General features: G+C 54.2%; 1 protein-coding gene and 1 long non-coding RNA gene across 3 annotated transcripts in view; one reads left to right on the top strand and one right to left on the bottom strand.

Moving 5' to 3' along the window:
• LOC144613165 (uncharacterized) overlaps positions 1 to 20,025 on the top strand; it is a 127,460-nt gene that overhangs the window by 104,772 nt on the left and 2,663 nt on the right. Inside the window, exon 5 of one of the 2 annotated variants that reach the window (XR_013550476.2) lies at positions 1,302 to 7,923. The exons of the other annotated variant lie outside the window; for it this stretch is intronic. This is a non-coding gene — a long non-coding RNA (uncharacterized LOC144613165). Of the gene's footprint in view, positions 1 to 1,301; positions 7,924 to 20,025 lie in introns of those variants that run through there. 2 annotated transcript variants of the gene reach the window in all.
• ZNF503 (zinc finger protein 503) lies at positions 11,405 to 15,481 on the bottom strand. Its single transcript, XM_078434428.2, has 2 exons — positions 14,749 to 15,481; positions 11,405 to 14,001 (listed from the first exon to the last, which is right to left on the bottom strand). Exons 1-2 carry the CDS (start codon positions 15,079 to 15,081, stop codon positions 12,367 to 12,369), a joined length of 1,968 nt encoding a protein of 655 aa, XP_078290554.2. The 5' UTR covers positions 15,082 to 15,481; the 3' UTR covers positions 11,405 to 12,366.

The following is a 20,025-nucleotide window of genomic DNA, read 5'->3' as shown; positions in this document are numbered from 1 at the left end:
CCCATCCCTGGTCTCCTTTGTCTCCTCTTGGTCACAGAGGCTTCCTCTGTGATCCTCATCTCTCTGTCTCTCCAAGTTCGACACTTGTTCCCTGTGCAGGGAAGTCATATGGCATCACTTCTGCTCTAATTCAGGGGAAGTGAATATAAAAATGAGCCTGAGCCTGGGTGGCTCAGTTGGTTCAGTGTCTGACTTTGGCTCAGGTCATGATTTCGCAGTTCGTGGGTTCAAGCCCCACCTCTGGCTCCATGCTGACAGCATAGAGCCTGCTTTGGATTCTCTGTCTCCCTCTCTCTCTGCCCCTCCCCTGCTCTCTCGAAAATAAATAAAAACATTTAAAGAATAAAAATAAAAGGGAACACAGAAACTTTTCTGTCCCCTATGTTTGGAGACTCCATCTTTGTTTCAACTTCTCTGCCACACTGACCTCGTGGCCCTCTGGGGTTGGAGACAGAGAAGGGATGCTGCCTGGGAATGTCCTTTGTGAGTCCAAGCCAAGGGCTCAGCCTGAGGCGGTCAGAGAGGCAACCATCCTGAGGGGTCCAAAGCCTGGTCAAAGCTTTGAGCTAGGGGCTAGGAACCCAGATAAAGGATTGTGTTCTGTATGGTTTAGGGCATTCTCCAGGGAAGGTAAAAGGGATTCTGGCCTGTATCGGTTACCTATTGTTATAAAGAAAAGGACTCCAAAATTTAGTGGCTTAAAACAATAATGATATTTATTTTGTTCATGTATCGGCAATTTGGGCGGGGCTGTGTGGGGAGGGCTTGCCTCTACTCCACTCATGGTCAGCTGGGACAGCCCAAAAGCTGGCGGCCTGAATCTTTGGAGTCTTGTCACTCCAGGCTGCAGTTGGTGCTACCTTTGGCTGTGACTTCAGCTGGGGCTGTCACTGGAACACCTGAGCATGCCTATCTGGGTGACCGCGTGGCTTCCTCAGAGCATGGGGTTTCAAGGATGAGCATTCCTAGGGGAGGCAGTGTTGCCCATCCCGATAGCCTTGGAAGTCATATGGCATCACTTCTGCTCTGACCACAGGCGTGCCCAGATTCAAGGGGAAGGCACGTGAACCCCACCTGCTGATGGAAAAGTGCCAACTTCATAATATAAGAGGAGTCCATGGGATGGGATATATTGATGCAACTAACTTTGGAAAATATTAGAGACAAAATGACTGTTCCTCATAAGCATTCCTCAAGAGTTTCCACCCTTAGTCCAATTTTCTTCTTTGATTTTCTCTCCATGGGTTCATATCCCACACCCCCCAAGTTTTGACTCTCTTTTCTGTGCTTCCAACTCACAGATTTACATCTCCAGCCCTGATCTGCTGCAAGCATCGGAAACTCAACCTGTACAAAATCCACACTGTGTATTTCTCTGCAAAAGCCTGCTGTCCCTCAGAATTCCTCCCAGGTGCCCAGATGTGGCAGACTCTTGGTTATCCTTCTGTGGCCACTGGAGCAGAAACTACATGTTATAGCCTCCCTTGCAGCTGCATGTGGCCAGGTCACTATGAGTGACTTCTTCCTTACTTATTCAGAAGGACATCACTTGCCCTGGACTTCGTCCCTTTCCCCTTTTCCATGGATGGGAGTAGTGCCCATATTTGATCACCCTGATGAGCACAATACCCTAGGGGATGAAGGAGCACCAAGATGGAAGGAACTCGGGTCCCTAAATGACATCACACAGCAGAGCAGTCTCAGCAGCATAGACAACAGAGACCTGAGAGAATCTTCTGTCGGATTGAAGTCACTGTATTTGGGGGTTTCTTGGCTCCAGCAGTGTAGCTAAGAACCATAGGCTGAGGACCTCAGGGCTATATCTGCCTTCCCTCTCTCCTTCCTAGTCCCTGCCCATCACTGAGTCCAGTCCATTCTACTTCCTCACTATCCCCTGAAACTGCTCTTGCTTTGCCTGTCTTGTAGCCTCTCCTCTGCTTCTAGCTCTCACCTTCTCCTGTCTCAACCATCTGACCTCTGAATGGTCCCTTCATCTCCAGTCGCTCACTGTTCCATGCCACAAGGTATACCTCTGCTCTAAGACCTTTGATGGCTCCCCACTGCTTATCAAAGAGCAAGATACCATCTATTCCTACCATATTCTCACCCACACTCATGGGCTGTCCCCCCCCCCCCCCGTGCCTTTGATCCTGCTGGTCCCTCCTCATTATTCCCAAATTCCTCATTTTTTTCACCTACCGAATGCCTATGTATTACCCATGTCCAGATGAAGTGTTCCCTCCTCCCAGTGATTTCCACATCCTCTTATGGGAATTAATACAGTGCCTCCACTATGATAGGCTTTCTCAGAGCCCACCTTAATGCAACAGTTGTTTCCATGACCTGCTAGACTAGATAGTATGTGGTTTAAAGGCAGACACCATTTCCTGGTCATCTTTCCACTGCCTTCATGCCAAAGAGAATGCCCTGTATACAGCAAGAGCTCATTATATGCTTGCCAGTGAAAACACTCGCTTTCCCTGTCTGGAGCATCACAATTCTGACTGGGCAGTGGTCTTGCCATAAGTGAGCAAGGTTGTCTTCCCTCTTGCCTGGGGGACCTCTCCAGGGAACACTAAGGAGCGGGGCATGAGGGGCTGCCCTCCTCACATTTCCCTGGGAACTGAAGTACATAGGTTTTATAGGCATGGGCTCTGGAGTGAAACAGCTTTGGCCTTGAATTTCAGCCCACCACTTATTAGCTGTGTGACTTCAGGCATGATACCAACTTCTCTGAATCTCAGTTTTTCTTTTATAACGTAAGATTAATATAGTACTTATCTCCTAGAGATCTTGTGGGGATTAAGAAAGATTTATATAAAGATATATAAAGCTCTTGGCATAAGGAAAGTGCTTACTAAAGGATAATCATCATCATCGTCGCCATCATCATCATCATCATTCAGTATCTTTCCTATGGCCTGAGACTCTGTCTGGTGAGAGAGCACCAAGGCACCTGCCGCTCTAGGCCTGGCCCACTGGAATCCTTGCTGTCAGACTGGGTTTCCCTATGGACAAAAGTTAGAGAATATGCATTGTCAGGACTAGCTGGGCCCCAGCTGGGCAGTTTGCTGGGTGCTCCAAGAAGGTGGAGGAGAGGGAGCAGTGCAGAAGTCTGGTGGGGCTGGAGGGAGGGCCCAGCTCCCTGGTGGCTCACCCCTAAGAGACAGGGTCAAACGAGATTTGGCCGGCTGGCATCAATAGCCAGGGATGCAAAGTTGGGAGTTTAGAACTGAGCAGGCTGTAGAGGCTGCTAGGGAACTCAAGGCTCCCCATATCAGGTGGGCTGGCAGCATCATCCCACAGTGGTCATTCTACTTTGGTGTAGAAAGGGACCCACGCTCCCAGATAACCAGGCTTTGGTGCCAGCAGATAGAAGGTACCAAGGGCCATTGAAAGATGGCCTGCATACAGTGGGGTCAGAGAGGGAGGCTATCCTCTCCCTACATACCACACACACTATCACATCCTCCTCACTGGCAGGGAGGAAGCTCCCTGCTTCCCGCTGATTCAGGGCCTGAGCGGCTGGATCTATCAGTTGCAGCCATCTAAGTGCGATGGGCATAGGTGGATCCAGTGGTGTGCTGGTGAGTGTTTGACAAACAGCTCTCTGGGAGAAGAAGTCTTCATTTGTAGTGTTTGCCAGTTACTTTTGTGTAAATATTCCCACCATGGCTGATTTCAAGCAATCAACACAACACCCCAGAATGAGGAGCTGGGAAGAGATGTGCACAATTGGTTCTTGTGAGCCAGTATGAACTGACTCCAGCACACCACTTGGTGGGGCCTGACACCTGTATTGGGGGAGAAAGCAGATGTGCATGGCTTCAGTGTACAGAGAGGTAAAGGTCACCATGCAGTGGTAAAAAGCACAAAAATAACGGCTCTGGGGTCTAACAGCCTATAACAGAATCCCAGTTCTGCCACTTGCTGGCTGTGTGATCTTGATCAAGTCACTTTACCACTCTGTGCCTCAGTTTCCTCATCTATAAGGTGGGGGCTAATTATAATGCCAACTTCATAGAATTCTTCTGAAGGTTGCACACTGGCCGGTGGTAGATTGACATAAATGTTATTTATTACAGTTAATCACGCATGGTAGTTGGAATGTTGCCTCGGTCAGAATAGTTTAGAACAGAAAACCCAGAATTCCTCAGGGCATTTCCCAAAGGCATGGTCTTTTTATATTTAATCTTGAATTTCCTTCAAGACTGAAGATTTTAAATCCACAGGTCCACGAACAACCTGAAATTATTTTTTCCAATGTTGAGTATGTGTACTTATTTCTATAAAGAGGGGCTGTAGCTTTTATCGGATTCTCAAAAAAAGGCTGTGGTTTCTGCATCCTTCCCTCAACCCACAAAAGGCTTAAGAAGTAGTAATGTGGAGGGTGAATTCCCACACCACAGGAACTGCCTCTGGAGGATGTTGGGGAGAGGGGATATTTGCAGAGTGTGTGGAAGAAAAATGGCAGAGTCACAGAAAGACCCGTAAAGACGTTAGCAAGGACTCTGAAGTATCTTTCCTTTATTGAGACCTAGGGCTGAGGAAGCTTCCAGAAACAGGGCAATGGAAAAGCTCACACTTACGCATCCCATTCCTGATTTCTCCTTACTCCTGCAGTTCCAAAAGTGTCCTCTTCCCTTCTCCAGTCTACCCTCCCTGCCCATGCCCTGCTGGACCCAACATAGCTTCTTGCCCTGAGAGTCACTGCTTTGCAGGAGGTATGATTCAAACTCCCTTGAGTGTTGCTATGATTCCTTGATACCATTTGTGTTCCTCTTGGTTGTGTTTTGTTTCTTTTAGGTTTCTGGAGTTACACTATAATTATTTAAGGTAAGGCTAGCTAGCGCAAAGTTGATTTAGCATTGGTCTGCTTCTGTTTTGAGTTGGAGGCTGTATTCAGTTTTTTATTAACAACATGGAAGGGAGTGGCGGGTAAGTTTACAATGCTTCTCACTTTCCAGCCACTTGTTTTTTGTTTTAGTTCATTTTTAAAAAAATTTTATTTAATTTAAAAGACCATCCCTATCACTTCCTGGCTTGTTGTGTGTGGAGTTCAGGACCAAAGTTAGAGAGGACTCTAACCTAAGTTTTTTAGAGGGAGAAAATTACTCTTGACAAATTTTACCCTAAATCACTGTAGTATACTACTCTAGGCACCTAAAAGGAACAAAACCCACCAAACTTACACTGCAACTTTTGAGGGCTTATGACATACCACCCCTGCCCATTGTATCAACAAGAATCTGTGGTTTAGAGGTAGAAGTTTCCACCCAGTGACTTCCTGAAAAGCCACCAACAACAGAGCTCTCTTCTAACCCTGGTTCTAGGTGAGCCCATCTGTGAATTGCAGGGGGGTCTGCTAATGTTCTGTCCCAGCTCCCACCCCTCCAGCTCCCCTAAGTAACAGAACCCTGAATTTATTTGAGGCAGCAGTATGCTTAGCTAAACATTACATTTCCCAGCCTCCCCTGCAAATAAGCCTGCCATGTGACTAAGTTCTACTCAATGAGGTATAAGCTCAAGAGTTGTGTGTGGATTCCAGAAAGACTCATTAAAATGGAGGGACCCTTTTACCTTTCCTTTCACTCCTCCTTTGCGTTGCTTGGAATAAGATAATGGGGGCTGTGCTCAAGCAGCCATCTTGGACTCTGAGATGCTGTGAGGATGAAAGCTTCCGGATTGGGGGAAGCCGAAGACAGAAGGATCTGGGTCCCTGATGACTGAGGGCCATTTTTAGCCTGGACTGCCCACCTCCAGGCTGAGAGAAGAGAACATTTATCTTCTTCATGCCACTATTTAAGGGTCTTTGTTATTGTGAGCAAGTACAATGTCTAGCTGATGCATAGAAGCTTGCTCAGCCCTGAGTTTTGTGCCATGGACAAAGACAGTCACAGTTTCTCTAAGGCCACTGCTATTTCTCCTCCTACTCTTTTTGAAAGAATCACCTTGTCCAAGATGGCCCAATTCTTTTGCATCTTGCCTCCCTTCTGTCTTTCATTTTTTGGCTTCCTCTGTCTTCCCCTCTCTCCCTACCACTCTTCTTTCCTTCCCTTTCCCTCCTTCTATCTAACATTTATTGAACATTTACTATGTTCTACATAGCATGCTACTTGCCAAAAGTAGAAATAGGTATAGGAGACAGTCCATCCTCCCCAGTGCCTCAGAGTCCAGGTTGTCAGGAAAATGTAAAGGGATATGAGGATGGGATGGACAGGTGCTACAGAAGCAAAGAGAAGGACACTGAGTCCAATGGGAAGGGCCTGTGGGCTTCCGTTTAAAAGCAGGAGTTAAAGAATTTAAAGCAGGAGTTCTGAGTTGCTGGTAATTAGGAAAAGAATGCAGAGGACAAAGATTCCAGGCACAGGGACCAGGACAGTATAGTGCAGTGATTAAGGACTTGAGTTCTGGAGAACAGACGTGTTACTTGCCTCTAGCCCTCAGCTCCTCTACCTTAAACTGAGGCTAGCAACGGTAATAGGATTAGATGAGTACCTGGAAAGTAAGTGCACACAACATGCTATTTATGAACATTATTATGTTGGTAAATGTGCTGCTCACCTGAAGTGTGCGTAGTCTGATATCAGTTTTGGAGGCAGGTGTCACAGAGGCCGTAAGTGACTTGTCCGTGGTCACACAACTGTGAAGAGGCAACACTCAAACCCAAGTATCCTCACCCCTTGTCCCATGGCTTTTACATTTTCACCTTCTGCCTTTGCAGCAAGTGTGGAGGGAAAGCAACTCAAGGGAAAGATCAGTGTGTGGTGGTGGGGGAAAACCTGGATGGCTTCCTAGGAGAAATGAGTCTTGAGGAAAGGGGAGTTTGGAGGGCATTTCAGGGAAGGAGTGTATGATGAGCACAATGGACCAAGGTGTTGGGGACTAACTGGCTGCAGAGGGTCTGAAATGTGAGGACTGGAGAGACACAAATTGGGACAGGCAAAGAGGGGCCAGATTAGAAGATGAGCCCTGATTACAGGCACTCTGATGGCCAGGTGATGGAGTCGAGAATTTGAGCTGGTGGACCACAGAGAGCCACGGTTAATTCTTGAGCAGGAGGGCTGGTTATAATAAAAGGAAACTTTGGGAAGGAAAGAAGGAAAGCAATCTGTCTTTACTAAGAGTCAGTATGGGCCAGAGAGTAGGTTTGGCATTTTCACATTATTTTATTTGCACCTCACAACAATCCCATTGGGTTAGTATTAATGTCCCCATTTTATAGACGAGAAAACTGAGGCTCAGAGAAACCGAGTCATAGAGTTGAGCCAGTGATAGAGCTAAAAGTTCGATTTCTATCAACCTGACCCCAAACTTGTGTTCTTTCCACTGCACCATGTGGTTCTAAGTTGTTCTCACTCTCAGAATGCCCCTTGTGCTGTGGGGGAGGTGCGGCTGCCTCACCAGGGGTTTAAGAGTCTTTTTGCAGGCCAGATACCTCCAGGACAAACCTGGGGTCACACTGGGCAAGAAGAGCTCAGTATCTCTGACACTTTGAGGAATTCCCAGCACAGGGTAGGGTGAAGTACTTGGGCTCCAGGTTTCATAGAAGTGAGTTTAAATCCTAGCTCTGCTTCATACTAACTGAACTTGAGCAGTGTCCTTAAATCGCATTGAGCCTCAGCTGAGGCAGGGCAGGAGGATGAGCCCTGGATTAGGAATCAGCCTTGGCATAGGTTCAAACCCCAGTTGAAGTGACAAATACCTGAGGAGGTGAAATGATGTGTGTATTCACTTCAGAATAATGGGGATGATGGGGGGAGGTGAGTTGGAGGAGGTAGAGGGGAAACAAGATTGACCATGAGTTGATAACTGTTGAACCTGGGTGATGGGTTTACGGGGTCTATTATACCATTCTCTACCTCTGTGTATGTTTGCAAATCTATAATAAAAAGTAAAATAATAATAATATATTAATATAATAATAATAATAAAACACAAGAGTTATGTCCACCACACTGTCTCCCCCTGAATCAGAATCTCTGGTTCCCAGTGATTGTTATGCTTTAACATCTCAAATGAGAACAGCCAGGGTGAGAATCTCTGCATAGACTGTATGACTCACTAGCTATGTGACTTCAAGCTAATATCCTTCCCCTGTCGAGCCTCAGTTTCCTCATCTCTAAAAGGGGGGCAAAGATTTTAACCTCATGGAGTTGTTATAAAGTTTAAATGAGATAATATAGGATAACATGGGCTGGACATAGTTTATAACAGAGTGGGCAGATCAGCCTGAGCTTTATAGTCACGCGGAACACAGCCAGGCCTCTAGCCTTAGTGGGTGAGGAACCCTAAGCCAATATGTGCAGAAGATGATGCCAGATGGTCTAGAGATGAGCCTCACCTTCTGGGCAGCTTTCACATTTTCCAAAGCACAGAGAGTTCATCAACTAGCGGGGGTTTTTCATCTGCCTTTCCTTACTGCTTACAGACCACCCTGCACAAAGACACCGGGATCACTGTGACACCACCAGAAGTACAGATGGGGTCAGTGTTTGGATGGAGGGAGTCTTGGGCTTTCTCTGCAGGTCTTGCCACTGACTTCCAGGACTTAACCCTCGGTTTCTCCATCTCTGTCAGGGCAGAGTAAAGAGGCGGACAGCCTGTGGCAAGGGGTAGGCCTTAGGGGACCACTTTGGTTTGACAGACAAGGTGACCTGTTGAAGCTTGGAGGGTGGTAATGGGAGCTTGTGGTTGGGGAGGGGCCCATGACATCTGCGTCAACTCCTCTGGGATAGAGAAAGAGAGCAAGAGGAACAGTAGAAGCTAGAGCAGGTGGAGAGGCGCGGAGGACACGGCTCACAGCAGGAGAGGAGCGAGGAGCTACAGAGAGGGGACTCCCGGACACCACTCCGCTCTGCGATGGTGGAGGCTCAGGGTGACAGGATGACCACCCAGCCCGCGGTCTGCGCACCGGCCTGGGTTCCTTTTCTCCTTCCCGCTCTGGTGGGCTCCGCAGCGCCGCCTGGCGGACACGCCGCTCTTTGCTCAGGCTTCAGCAGCAGCCGGCCGTAGCCCTGGGGATCCCGCGGCAGATCCGGAGAAAGCCGGAGAGAGACGTGGAGCGCGCTGTAGGGATGGGCGTTTGTTCCCCAAGGGGGACTCGCAACCGGGCCTGGACCCCTAGCACAGAATGGCACCCTCTCTTCACGAACTCTGCGCCCGGCTGACTCAGTTCCATACAACACGTCGGGGAACCGTTTCTCCCTCCAACCCCTAGTCCCCCAGCCTTTTGCTGTCTCTGAGCAGCTTCTTCGGGAAGGAGGTCTCATTAAATTTTCAAGGCGTTTTTGGTTTTGATTTTTGTTAATAAAATACCAGGAGTGGGCGTGAAGGCACGAACTTGTCCAATTCGTCTCCCTGTAGGTCCCAGACCTGAAATTCCAGGGCGGGGTAATTTCTAGGTCCTTCCCCGCCCAAGCGGGTCCTGGCGGGCGAGGGTGGCGCAAGGACCTCTGTCCGAAGCCGCGAGGCTAAGGAGGGAGAAGCGAGGAGCTCGGAGTGGTCAGGGCCGTGTGGCTGGCGCTGGTGAGAGGGTGAGCAGGGGCCTGGCTTTCACGTCCCAAGCCGCCGGCCCTGGAGCCGTCCCGACTCGGACCTCACCACCTCCTGGAACGTCCGCCCCTCCCACTTGCGGGGGTGGCAAGTGGCCGGGGTCTCTCCCAGAGCCTGGGGATGACAAGCCCCCCCATTGGCCGGGGTTCTCGAGGAACCAGGCCCAGCCAGGCCCAGCCCAGCTTCTCTAAGCCGCCACAGAGGGGGAGCGGTGCTGCGGCGTCCCAGGACACAGCCCGCTGGGGTCTTCCGCCGGCGCCAGCTCCGGTCCCCGGAGTCTGGGAGTGCGGGCATGAGGGTTGGAGGCGACGGAGCCTGAGTCCCCACAAAGTTCTCTCCCGGCGGAGGCCTGCGAGCTCACGCGGCGTCTCGTAGGTCGCCGGGGCTGCTTTGCGCGCTACCCGGGAAAAGGCCCCGAAGCCGTGAAGCTGACGCTGGGAGGAGGGTGGAAAATCTCAAAGTCACCAGCCCCCGAGTTAATGGCGGCGGGGAAGGCGCGGTTGACCGACCGAGGCCCGAGGCCGAGGGCGGCCTCTGCTCGGCGGTGACCCTCGGGAGGCAGCAGGGGGAGCTTGACGCCGAGGGAGGCCGGCGGCTCGGAGAACCCAGGACTGCCTGACCCCAGGGAGAGGGGAGTTCGGGGTGCGTGCTCAGCGCCGCGACTCCGTAGTCCCGGGATCCCAGGAAAGTCGCGCACTGAGCCCAGAGCTCCCGCCGACCCGGGAGGGCGAGCATCCAAACAGCCAGAAGACCACAGAGCTCACGCCCGGGGCAGGGGCACGAGTGTCTGTGTTGGGGGGGAGGGTCGGGGGGGTGTGACTGAGTCTCCCCCCCCCCGCCGCCTCCCTCCCAAAAAAGATTAGGGCTCTTCTCTGCGTGGTTCTATCAGAGCTTCGGGCAGCTCAGTCCCACCACTCAAGTTGGGGACAAGGGAGCGGTGCGCGCTGCGGGGATGCCCGCGCGGACGGAGAGTCCCGCCGCGCCCTTTTCCGATCGGACCTCGAAGCCGAGGACAGCGCTCAGCGCACACCTGGTCTCCCTGGCGAGACAGGGAACAGGCTCCCTGACCCTCGTGGGGCCGAATCTGAAGGGGCTTCCGGGTCGTATGCCCCGGCGCGCTCTCCTGCGGCACAGACTGGGGTAGAGCTCGGGCTGCAGAGAAATCCGGACGCGGAAAAGCAGCCGCGGCGCCGGCCAGCCGCGGGCCCGGACTCTGGGCGTGGGGTGTTGAGGGCTGGGCTCCGGCAGCCAGAAGGAGAAAAGGAGAGCGAACTCACTTTCAACCGAGGGGCTAGGTTCCGGCGCGCTCCCCCCAGGCCTGGGAAGCAGATTCCCAGGCGCTCACCGTCCCCGGATCTATCCCGGCTGCCCGCCTGGGACAGGGATGCTTGGAAAGCAAAGACAGGGACAGCGGGCAGTGGCACCTCCCCAGGGCTAAGGCCTTGGGGAGAGTCCTGGACTGCGCCGCTCTCTGTACAAAACAAAAGCCAAATTCTCAAAAATCTCAAGAGAGAAATAATGATTTTTAAAAAAATCATTTTTTTCCTTTCACTTTTAACAAACCGTGTGCTGGGAGGAAAATTAAAAACTAAATGAGCGATTGCTCAGGACACGATCTTTACAAATTGTGAAATCCCCTGTTTAAAAATATTTTCCCCAAGGCAAACCCCACGACTGGCCAGCCCTTTGCATCTTCCTAAAAATCACAACAAAAACAATAGGAAATGCAGCCACGGTCCTGGGAAGTAGGAGCAGCCGTGAGGCCCAGGGAACCCACTGCGGCCGAAACTGCCATGCTCTTCCTTTCTCTTTCACCAAAAAAATAAATAAATAAAAAATAAAAAAAAGATAAGAAGAAGTAAAACCTTTTAATACATCAAATATACGGAATTTTAATCTTTAAAGCGATACATTGTCTATTATTTTAGTACATGACGTAAACCTTATTTGTCCCCTTCTCAGCGGGTGGACTTAAAAATTAAAAATAGTTGTGTTCCTTTTAAAGAACAAAATAAGGCAAATGAGGTTTTGGAATAGAATTGTTTTTCCTTTTTTTTTTTTTTGTTTTCTTCCAGAATACATACAAAAAAATACCCATTCTCTTTCGATGGTATACACCTTAAAAATAATTGCAATTTGAAATCAGAGCTGACAAATTGTGACTTGTTTTGTTTTGTTTTTTTCATTTTTTGTAACAAACATGCATGTAAATTTGTGTTTCAATCAGACATTAAATAAGAACGTACAATACAATAATAGCAATTTTAAAGTAACATTAAAGAGAAGACCTCTAGTTCTGTGGCGGTTTTGTATTTATTTATACTCTACAAGGGATGGGAGGGTTTGTTTTTCACATTTTTACCCTCAAGATTTAATTTTTTTTTTTTTTTTACCCCTCCTCCTTTTTACCTACGGAGATCAAACTAAATAATGCACTTTTGAACCACGGGTCCGCTTGGAGCTAACATAAATAAATACCAGTGTCCACCGATGCAGTCCTCAGATGAACACCTTCTCAATTAATTTTTCCTTCTTTTTCTATAAAAAGTCAAATGATATTTTTTCAACTTTTATAAAGTTTGCGTGGGTGGGGAAATGAGAGGTGGAGGAAAGGGGAGTTTCCCACCGGGTCTCGGTCGCTGTTTTGGGTAGATAGATACGGCATATATATACTTTCCTTTCCTGGCCCGGGTCATCCCCACGCGCGGGTGACAGTAGCCTCTGCCCTGTTCCCGCCCCTCCCTCGGCTCCTCCCTCCCCCCCCCCCCCCCCCAGCTCCTTTCTCTCCCTTGCTAACCCTCCCCACCGCCCTCACTGATACCCCAGTGCCGAGGCGGTGGTCAGTCTCTGTCCGTAGAGGGCATAGGGGGAGTAGTACGGTCCCGTGGCGGCGGGCACCGGCACAGGAGCGCCGGGAGTGGGTAGCGGGCTCTTGGAGTAAGGGTGGTAGCGGCTGCTGAGTCCCAGCGCGTGGTGGGGGCTGCGCAGCGCCAGCGTCCCGGGACTGCCCGGAGCGCCCGATGTGGGGATGTGCATGTGGCAAGCCATGGCGGCTGCTGCGGCGCTGGCCAAAGACGATGAACTGGGGTAGCCCGACAGCAGTTTGTCTGTCCCGGGGAAGGCCGTATGGGTCCGCAAGTGGCTCAGCAGCTCTTCGGACGTGGCGAAGCGCTTGTCGCAGGGCCCGTTGGCCGACACCCAGTTGCAGATGTGGGGGAGCGGGTCGTTAGGGAGCATGAAGCCGTAGGGGTAGAGGGGGTGGCCTGCCAGGGAGGGCGGTGTGGCGCCGGCAGCGGCGGCAGCTGTTAGCGAAGAGTGCACGCCGTGCAGCGGGTGCGTGGGGTACACCAGCGGGTATCCGGACTTGAGCGCCGCGGCCGCCGCGGCCGGATCGTGAGCGCACGAAGCGCTGGCTGCCGCCGCCCCTGCTAGGTGGCTGGCGCAATGGTAGCTGAGGCAGTACGGGTCCCGGCACAAACTGGCTGTCATCACGGATGGCGGCGACGCCCCGGCCAAGGGGCTGGAGCCCGCCGGCTTACTGCAGCCCAGAGAGCCCGCCGCAGCCGCCGCCAGCTGCGCCCCCACCAGGCTGCCCGGCTTGGTGGGGTCAAGAGCCACGCCATGTGGCAGGAATTGGGGCGGGTAGCCAGCGTAGGCCCCAGCCAGGCTGCCTGGATAGGTCATGCCCGCGGGAGGCAGAGGGAACACTGTCTGGCCCGGCTTGTAGGGTGATACCGGAGCCACCAGCCCAGAGCCCAGCACTGAGGAGGAGGTGGGCGCGCTGGGGCCCGAGCCGGAGCTGGAGCCCGATGAACCGCCGCAGTCTGAGCCTAGCGCCTTGCCCCCGGGGCCCCCATCTGGGTGCTGGTTTACGTCCACATTAATCCCTCCGCCGCAGCTAATCCGGCCGTGCGCCAACCCAGTGGGTCCCCCTTCGGCGGAGGCGCCCCCGGAACCCTTGCTGGAGCCGCCGCCGCCGCTCGCGTCGGGGTCCTTCTTGTCGTCCTTGCCCTCTGGGCCGCCCCCGGCCGAAGGCAGCATGCCTCCTGGCGAGCAGGCCGAGGCGCTGGAGCTTGGGCTGCCTGTCCTGGGTGTGAATGGCTGGCAGGTGGCGCTCGGTACCCGGAATCCAGACTTTTCTGCTGAAACCCCCCCGCCGCCGCCCCCGCCACCACCGCCTCCGCCGCCGCCGCCTCCCGGCTCCTTCTTATCCGAGCCGGGTTTGGAGTACGGCTTGAAACTCGACTTGTCCTCCACGCCGATGTCGCTCAGCTTGAGGGGGCCCGACTTTGCGTCCTTGTCGCCCCCGGTGCCGTTGCCGGCACCGCCCGCGCCGCCCCCGTTGGAAGCGACAGAGGAGAGTTTGGAAGAGGGCGAGGGGTCGGGCTTCCCGATCTGCGAGCATGTTTGCGCCAACAGCGCCAGCGGGCTCTTCTTGGCATCAAGCTGCGGGGTCAGACGTGAGGTTGGGGAGTGGCACAAAGAGAAAGAAGGGGAAACCCTTTAGAATCCTGGCTTCTAGGGTTCAAACGCCCTTCCGCAAACCGCCAGTTACGATCCAGGCGCAATCCTAGGCAGCACCCCCCACACCCCCCAAGACACACACACACACACACACACACTCGCCCCTGAGAAAGGCAGCAGCTCCCTCCTCCCCGCCAAATCAGGATATATTCTTCCCTCTATAAGCGCCAACTGTATTTTTAAAAATACTCAGAAATGTTTTGGTTTCTGACTCCTAGACCCAAAACTATACCTCCTCCCCCCCCCCCCCCCACACACACACCTATTTCTTCAGAGTAAGGGCTCAGGCCGTTGGTGCCTTAGAGGCTGTACACAAATATCAGTTTCTGGGGACCCTTAAGACTGCGACTTTGGAACCGCATTTCGGACTTCCGCCCCTCTTCCGGGCCGAAAGTGAAGGGGCCGGAGTCAGGGTGGAAGCTTTAATGCCAAAAGGAGAAATAAGTTTTAGCTGCTTTGTCCCCTAGCATTCCCATCCCATTCTACCTCTTGCCCCCTTTCCGCCCTAGTTTTAAGGTGCGGGAGCACTATGGGCTCTCCCCCATCCCGGAACTGAATCACTCTGACACCCCCCCCCCCATTCCCACCCCCAGATCCCGAGAGAAAGAAATCCTGTGAAGCGGCAGCCAGGGTGGTGGTCCCAGCGCGATCCGGGGAGAGGGTCCTTACCTCGATGGGGCTGACGGGAGTGGAAGGCAGAGGCTGCAGGTACTCGGGGTGCAAAATGTGGCCAGTCCGTGCCGTCAGCATCTTCAGCACCTTGATGGGCAGGCGGTTAGCCTGGCGGAGAGGGTCAGAGGGGGGCACAGCGTGCACAAAAGGCTTGGTGCTGCCGGCCAGGGACGAGCCTTGGCCGGGGCCAGAGCTATTTCCAGAGAGCGCGCTGGTCCAGGCAGGGTCCGCACTGCTGCCGCTGCCGCCGCTGCCGCCGCTGCCGCCGCCGCCGCCGCCGCCGCTGTGCTTACTGCTTCTTAGGGCAGAAAGCGAGGGCGCTGTGCTCATGACCCACCCGCACGCATGGGAGCAGCGGGGGGAGGGCTCCGGGAGGCGCGGGGCGGGCTCCGGGCTGCGCGCTCGCCCGGGGAGCAGAAGCAGTAGGAGGAGGAGCTGGCGCGGCGGCCACGGGCACCCAGCGCGCCTTCTCGGCGCCTGGAGCCAGAAGCGAATAATCCTGGGTGGCCCGCAGCAGTGCCGTGGCCGAGCGGGAGGAGCCGGCCGGACTGTGGGAGTGCCGGGTGGCTCGCCGTGTCCGCCTCGGGCTGTGCCCCTGCGCTGCACACTCGCGACCCAGCGCTGACGCTGCGCTTGGCGATGTGAGCCGTTGCCTGTCCAGCCGGGGCTCTGGCGAGGAAACTCACTTCAAAAGCAGCTGCACCAAGGGGGAGATTAAAGCCTTTGCCGCCTTCCAATCAAATGGGAGCCCGAGGTGATTGGAGGGTCAAGGGGATGTGACGCGTCCCGCGCCGCCGCCGCCGCCAGGACTCTCAGCGCTGGTTTTAATGGGCAGCTCCTTCTTCACCGCCCCCCTCCCGCGTGTCCCCTCCCTCGATTTCGCTCCGAGGACGACCTGGACATTTATTCTGCGTTTGCTATCTGCCGCCTCCCTCTTTTTTCTACCTCGTCGTCCTTCCTTTTCCTGGCTCGAAAATAAACTGAAACCTTTTTTTGCAGGAGGGTGCGTAAGAGAAAAAGATTGAGGGGGGTGTCCAGAAGGAGCAACGGCGGGAGTCTGGACAACAGCTGGACTGTCAACTCCAGGGGCGCACAGGGGCCCCACACACCAAATATTCTGTCTCGTTCAGTAACTGAAATCTCTCGCGACGCGGCCACCGGGGTAAGGAAAGGTGGAGAGCGGGTGACGGAGGAAGTCCGCCCGCCCGCTTTGATTTCTCGAGATTCGGCAGCAGAGAAACCAGAAGCTAGGTGGGCAGCGGAGGCGGCGGCGGCTCGTCTCCGGGCTGTGCGCTGGGCTCCCAGCCCTTCCCGGCCACGTGACGCCCGGGGACGCGCAGATTGGGGCAGGAGCGGGGGTCACATGTTTCCTCTGTTTCACACTCCGTCCCCCCCTCCCCATTCTTACTCTCCCCTGCTACCCTCTCTTCTCTCTCCCCCTCTCCTCAGTTCTTTGGGCATCTCCACCCCTCCATCAATTGTCAATGTTCCTCGACCGCAATCAATCAGTTATTTGTCAGCTCTTGTCAATCCGCCTGTGATTTATGTCAGCTTTTGTTGCTGATTACAAGGCGGGTGCGACTTGAAGGGGAAAAAGGGAGAGGGAGAGAGAGATGGAGAGAGAGTAAGGAAGAGACCAAGGGGGAACCAGCGGAGGGGGAAAGAGGAGCAGCCTCCTGGGATGGGGTGGGGGTGGCTCTAAGAAAAAGAACGAAGGAGAGGAAAAGAGGCTCTCTGTGTCAGGAAAATGAATAGTGAGGGTAAAGTGCGCAGGTGCGCCCAGGGCGCTGAGAGGGTTGCACAGGCCTGGGGTGTGCGCTTTGCCCCCCTCGGCGTGGAAGAAAGATACACCTTTCTACCTCTGGGACTTCAGTCTGTTGGGGCCGCGGAGGGAGGAGCTGCCCCGGGTACCCGAGACGGGCGGCGGCGTCTAAGATGGGAGATATTTTTGTCCCCCGGATAGTCCCTCGGGAGCGTGAGGATGTCAGGCTGCCAGCCTGCCGCGGAGTCCGCCCTTCGTAGTGCCCCGACCCGAAACTCAGACTTATTTCTAAGAGCCACACCACCAATGTAACTTTGAGTCCTGGAGGTCAATGGTGGGGTACCTCCTCCCGGTCTTAATTCTTTGACTTCCCTTCGGATCGTAGCTGGGGCTGAGAGGCTTCGAGGAGGCCTGGCCGTGGGTGTCCGGTGGAGATACGTCTCAAACTGACTCAGGCCCTCTCCCCAATCCTCTCCCACCCTGCGGTATCCCCGCAGGTTTGGTAGCCGGGATTCCTCTGGGCTGGCTACTCGCTCGAATTTATAGGAACGCCGAGCTGGGACTGACCTGCGTTGGGAAAGCAGAGGGAAAGAACGAGAGAGGGAGGGGTCGGTTGCTTGTAGGAACTTGGGTCTTCCAGGGAAGCGGAGCGGGACTGCCGCGTTCCCCTCGATTTGCACCGTCACTCGGGCGGTTTGGAAGGAAGAGGGGAGGCGCTGTGCGTGCCTCTGTGTACCTGGAGCTGGGTGCACAAGTGTGTACGTACGTCTGTGCCGCGTGTGAGTTGTCAGGGCTTTGGTAGCGTCCGGAGCGAGTTCGGGGGTCGCTTCCAGAAACTCGCAGAAACTGGAAGGAGGCGAGAGGAGGATACATCCCCTTCCTCGGAAGGACTTGGACGACTTTGAATCTCCCCTCCCCCACTTTTCCGCCCGGCTCTTCTTTTGTTGTCAAGTCCTTTGATAAATGGTGGGGCAGGGAGCGCGGGGAGCCAGGAGCCAGTCTGTACCCGCGCGGGGGGCAGGGGCCGGGTCTAGCGACCCGGTTTCCACCGGCACTGAGCCCCAAACGGCGGGGGGTCGGTTCTGGGACCTGCCCTCCGCAGGCTCGCCCTCTCCTCTCTAACCGCCCCATTCCCCTCTCTCCCTTTTTCTGTTTCTCTCCCACTCCACACAGGTACCGAGAACTTTCTGGGGTGAGTTTTAGAATTCTCTCATAGGCATTCTTTTTCTGCGTTTTAATCTTATCCCTCGATTCTTTAGGTTGTAAACTTCATGGGATTGTCACTTGACTAAAGACAATTTGGAGAAGAGCGAAGTGAGGCGATGTGTTTTTGGGGCTGCTGTTTGTCGGTGTGTGTGTGTGTGCGTGTGGGTAGGTGTAAGAACACACCTGCGTTCAAGGAGATTTGGAGTGTCTGCCTGTGCGACAAGTGAGGAAGGTGAGTCCGTAAGATGGTGGCGAGGCCACACGAGAGGCTGTGAAGGTTGTCTGAGTCCTCTTTGGGGAGCGAGTCCCAGGTGCCCATTTCTGAGGGCGGGACAGTCCTAAGCTGTCTCTACAGGGCAGCGCGTGGGGGAGGCCGCTTGTATCCAGCGGGTGTGTTAGTGTCGGCATCAGTGAGTGCTCTGCTGTCGAGGTGTCGGCCCGGATCAACTGTAGAGCTCCCAGCTCCGCTAGCCCCGCCGTGGGCCGCGCGTTGTTGCAGGCTCCTCTTGAGGCCCAGAGACTGAATGCTGGGGGCGGCGGCCAGAACTGGAGGTGACCGCGGGCGTCCTCTCTGCCCCCCCTCCCCCGCCCGCAGTCTTCTAGACTCAGTTCTGTCCCTCTCCTGGAATTCCAGCAGCTTTTTCTTTGCCTTGGGCGATTCAGGGGCGGTAAACCCAGCACCTAAAGCCTGGGGGAACCAGAGAGTGGGCCCCGCGTACCCCAGAATGGGCGTGCCGCGGTGTGACCGCACAGGATCGCAGGCCTGCGCCGAGCCGCGCGCGCGCGCGGTTCGTGGTCCGCGTGCGTTCGCTCTTCGCAAACCCAACTCTGAAGGTCCGAGCGCACGGGGGCGCCTGGGGGCCTGCGCGTCCGGGGCTTTCGGGAGGCGCCAGCATCAGAGCCTGCGCATCTCGCCCGGGAGGCCAAATCCCTGAAGGTCTTGCAGGCCTTGGGGGTGGGGGAGTTATTAATTACACTGCGCTAGGCCTAAAGCCTCCAACCCCAGCGGCGGTTGGCGTGGATGTCCTGTGGATTTTATTTGCACACAGTGTAAATGATTTGTTTTCTCTGAAAAAGGAATGGGCATGGCAGATATTTGAGGAGGGGGTGGGAGGAGAAGGAAGGCGAGAGAGCTGAGGAAAAAAAGTTTGAAAATGCCTTGAACTATTCACTGTCGAGATGGCTAATCAGTATTGAGGCCGGAGGGCAGGCGGGCCGCCTTTCACCGCCGCTTCCCTTTCATCTCGGGCTCGGCGGAGGCGCTCAATTAAAAGCCTATCAGTTTGTAAGTAAATCAACGCCTATCAGAGTTGTCACATCAAACAAAACGATTATTATTGCAGCCCGCCTCCCCTATTAATCTCCCTCGAAGATAATCCGCCTGACAGGTCAGGCCCGGCGAGCTGGAAAGCCTGGCCCAGAGCGCCCAAACAGTCCGGGACTGGCGCGCGCCCCTGGGGGCCTCCCCACCCTTGTCCTGCCCCGCCTTGTGGTCCCCCAGGAGGGGGGAAAAGATGGAGCGGACGGAGGCCGCTGGACCCCGGCCCGTCCCTCCGGACTGGAAGCGGGGCCCATATTCGCAGGGTTGGTGGGGGACCGTCTCGCGAGGCCCTCATCTCTTCTCGGGCCCGCGGTGGCACCGGGCCTGCGGGAGCCATGGTCTGGTCTGGTCCCGGGGCCTGGCCAAGGCCTGTACTCTTTTCGGCTCGCCTCTCCTGGCTTTTTCTCCTCTATTCTTCTCTTTTTTTGTTTCCTCACACGCTTCTTTCTAGACTCCCTACCTTTTCATTCTTTTCTCCCTTCTTCCTTTCCTCCTTTTCCTACCTGACAGGGAATATTTCTTATCCTCTCTCCCTCCTCTCGGTATACCGTATATACCACTTCGGCGCAGTCACACTCTCTAAAGCAGGGCATTCTCAGCGCCCGGGTTATTTCTCTGCGGCAGGGCTGCCTCAGGAGTGTGTGCAATTCCTAGGAACTCCTGGCAGAGTCCTGCCTAATTTCTCCCCAAGCAGGGGCTCTCAGCTCTGCTCCTGTGCCAGGGTTGGGTGCGTTTGAAGGGGTGAGAAAAAAAGACTAGGGTAGTGTGATGGTTGGACGGTTGCAAGCGCCCAATTCTGGAATTAGTATTTGGCCTTGGAATTTCACAGCTGCGACGTCGCCGACCTCGCTCCTGGCGTTCCTGGGCTTTGCAAATATACGGAGGAGACCCTCGGGGCGTCTGGGCCTCAGCACTGAGTTTGTGAGGGGATCCCTAACACTTAATAAGTAAATGCAGCCAGACAATCACTTCTAGGCTGCAAACT

The sequence above is a fragment of the Panthera onca genome, chromosome D2, assembly GCF_046562875.1.
Source record: "Panthera onca isolate mPanOnc1 chromosome D2, mPanOnc1 haplotype 2, whole genome shotgun sequence".
NCBI classification, from domain to species: Eukaryota; Metazoa; Chordata; class Mammalia; order Carnivora; family Felidae; genus Panthera; species Panthera onca.
Note: the sequence above shows the minus strand (reverse complement) of the source record. Positions and strands in the feature narration are given on the sequence as shown.

Bases quoted from the DNA above. Each gene is read 5' to 3' on its own strand.
- ZNF503 (XM_078434428.2), bottom strand. From the start codon at position 15,081: ATGAGCACAGCGCCCTCGCTTTCTGCCCTAAGAAGCAGTAAGCACAGC. The intron at 14,002-14,748 runs GTAAGGACCCTC...CTGACCCCGCAG, and splicing joins CTCCCGTCAGCCCCATCGAG to CTTGATGCCAAGAAGAGCCC.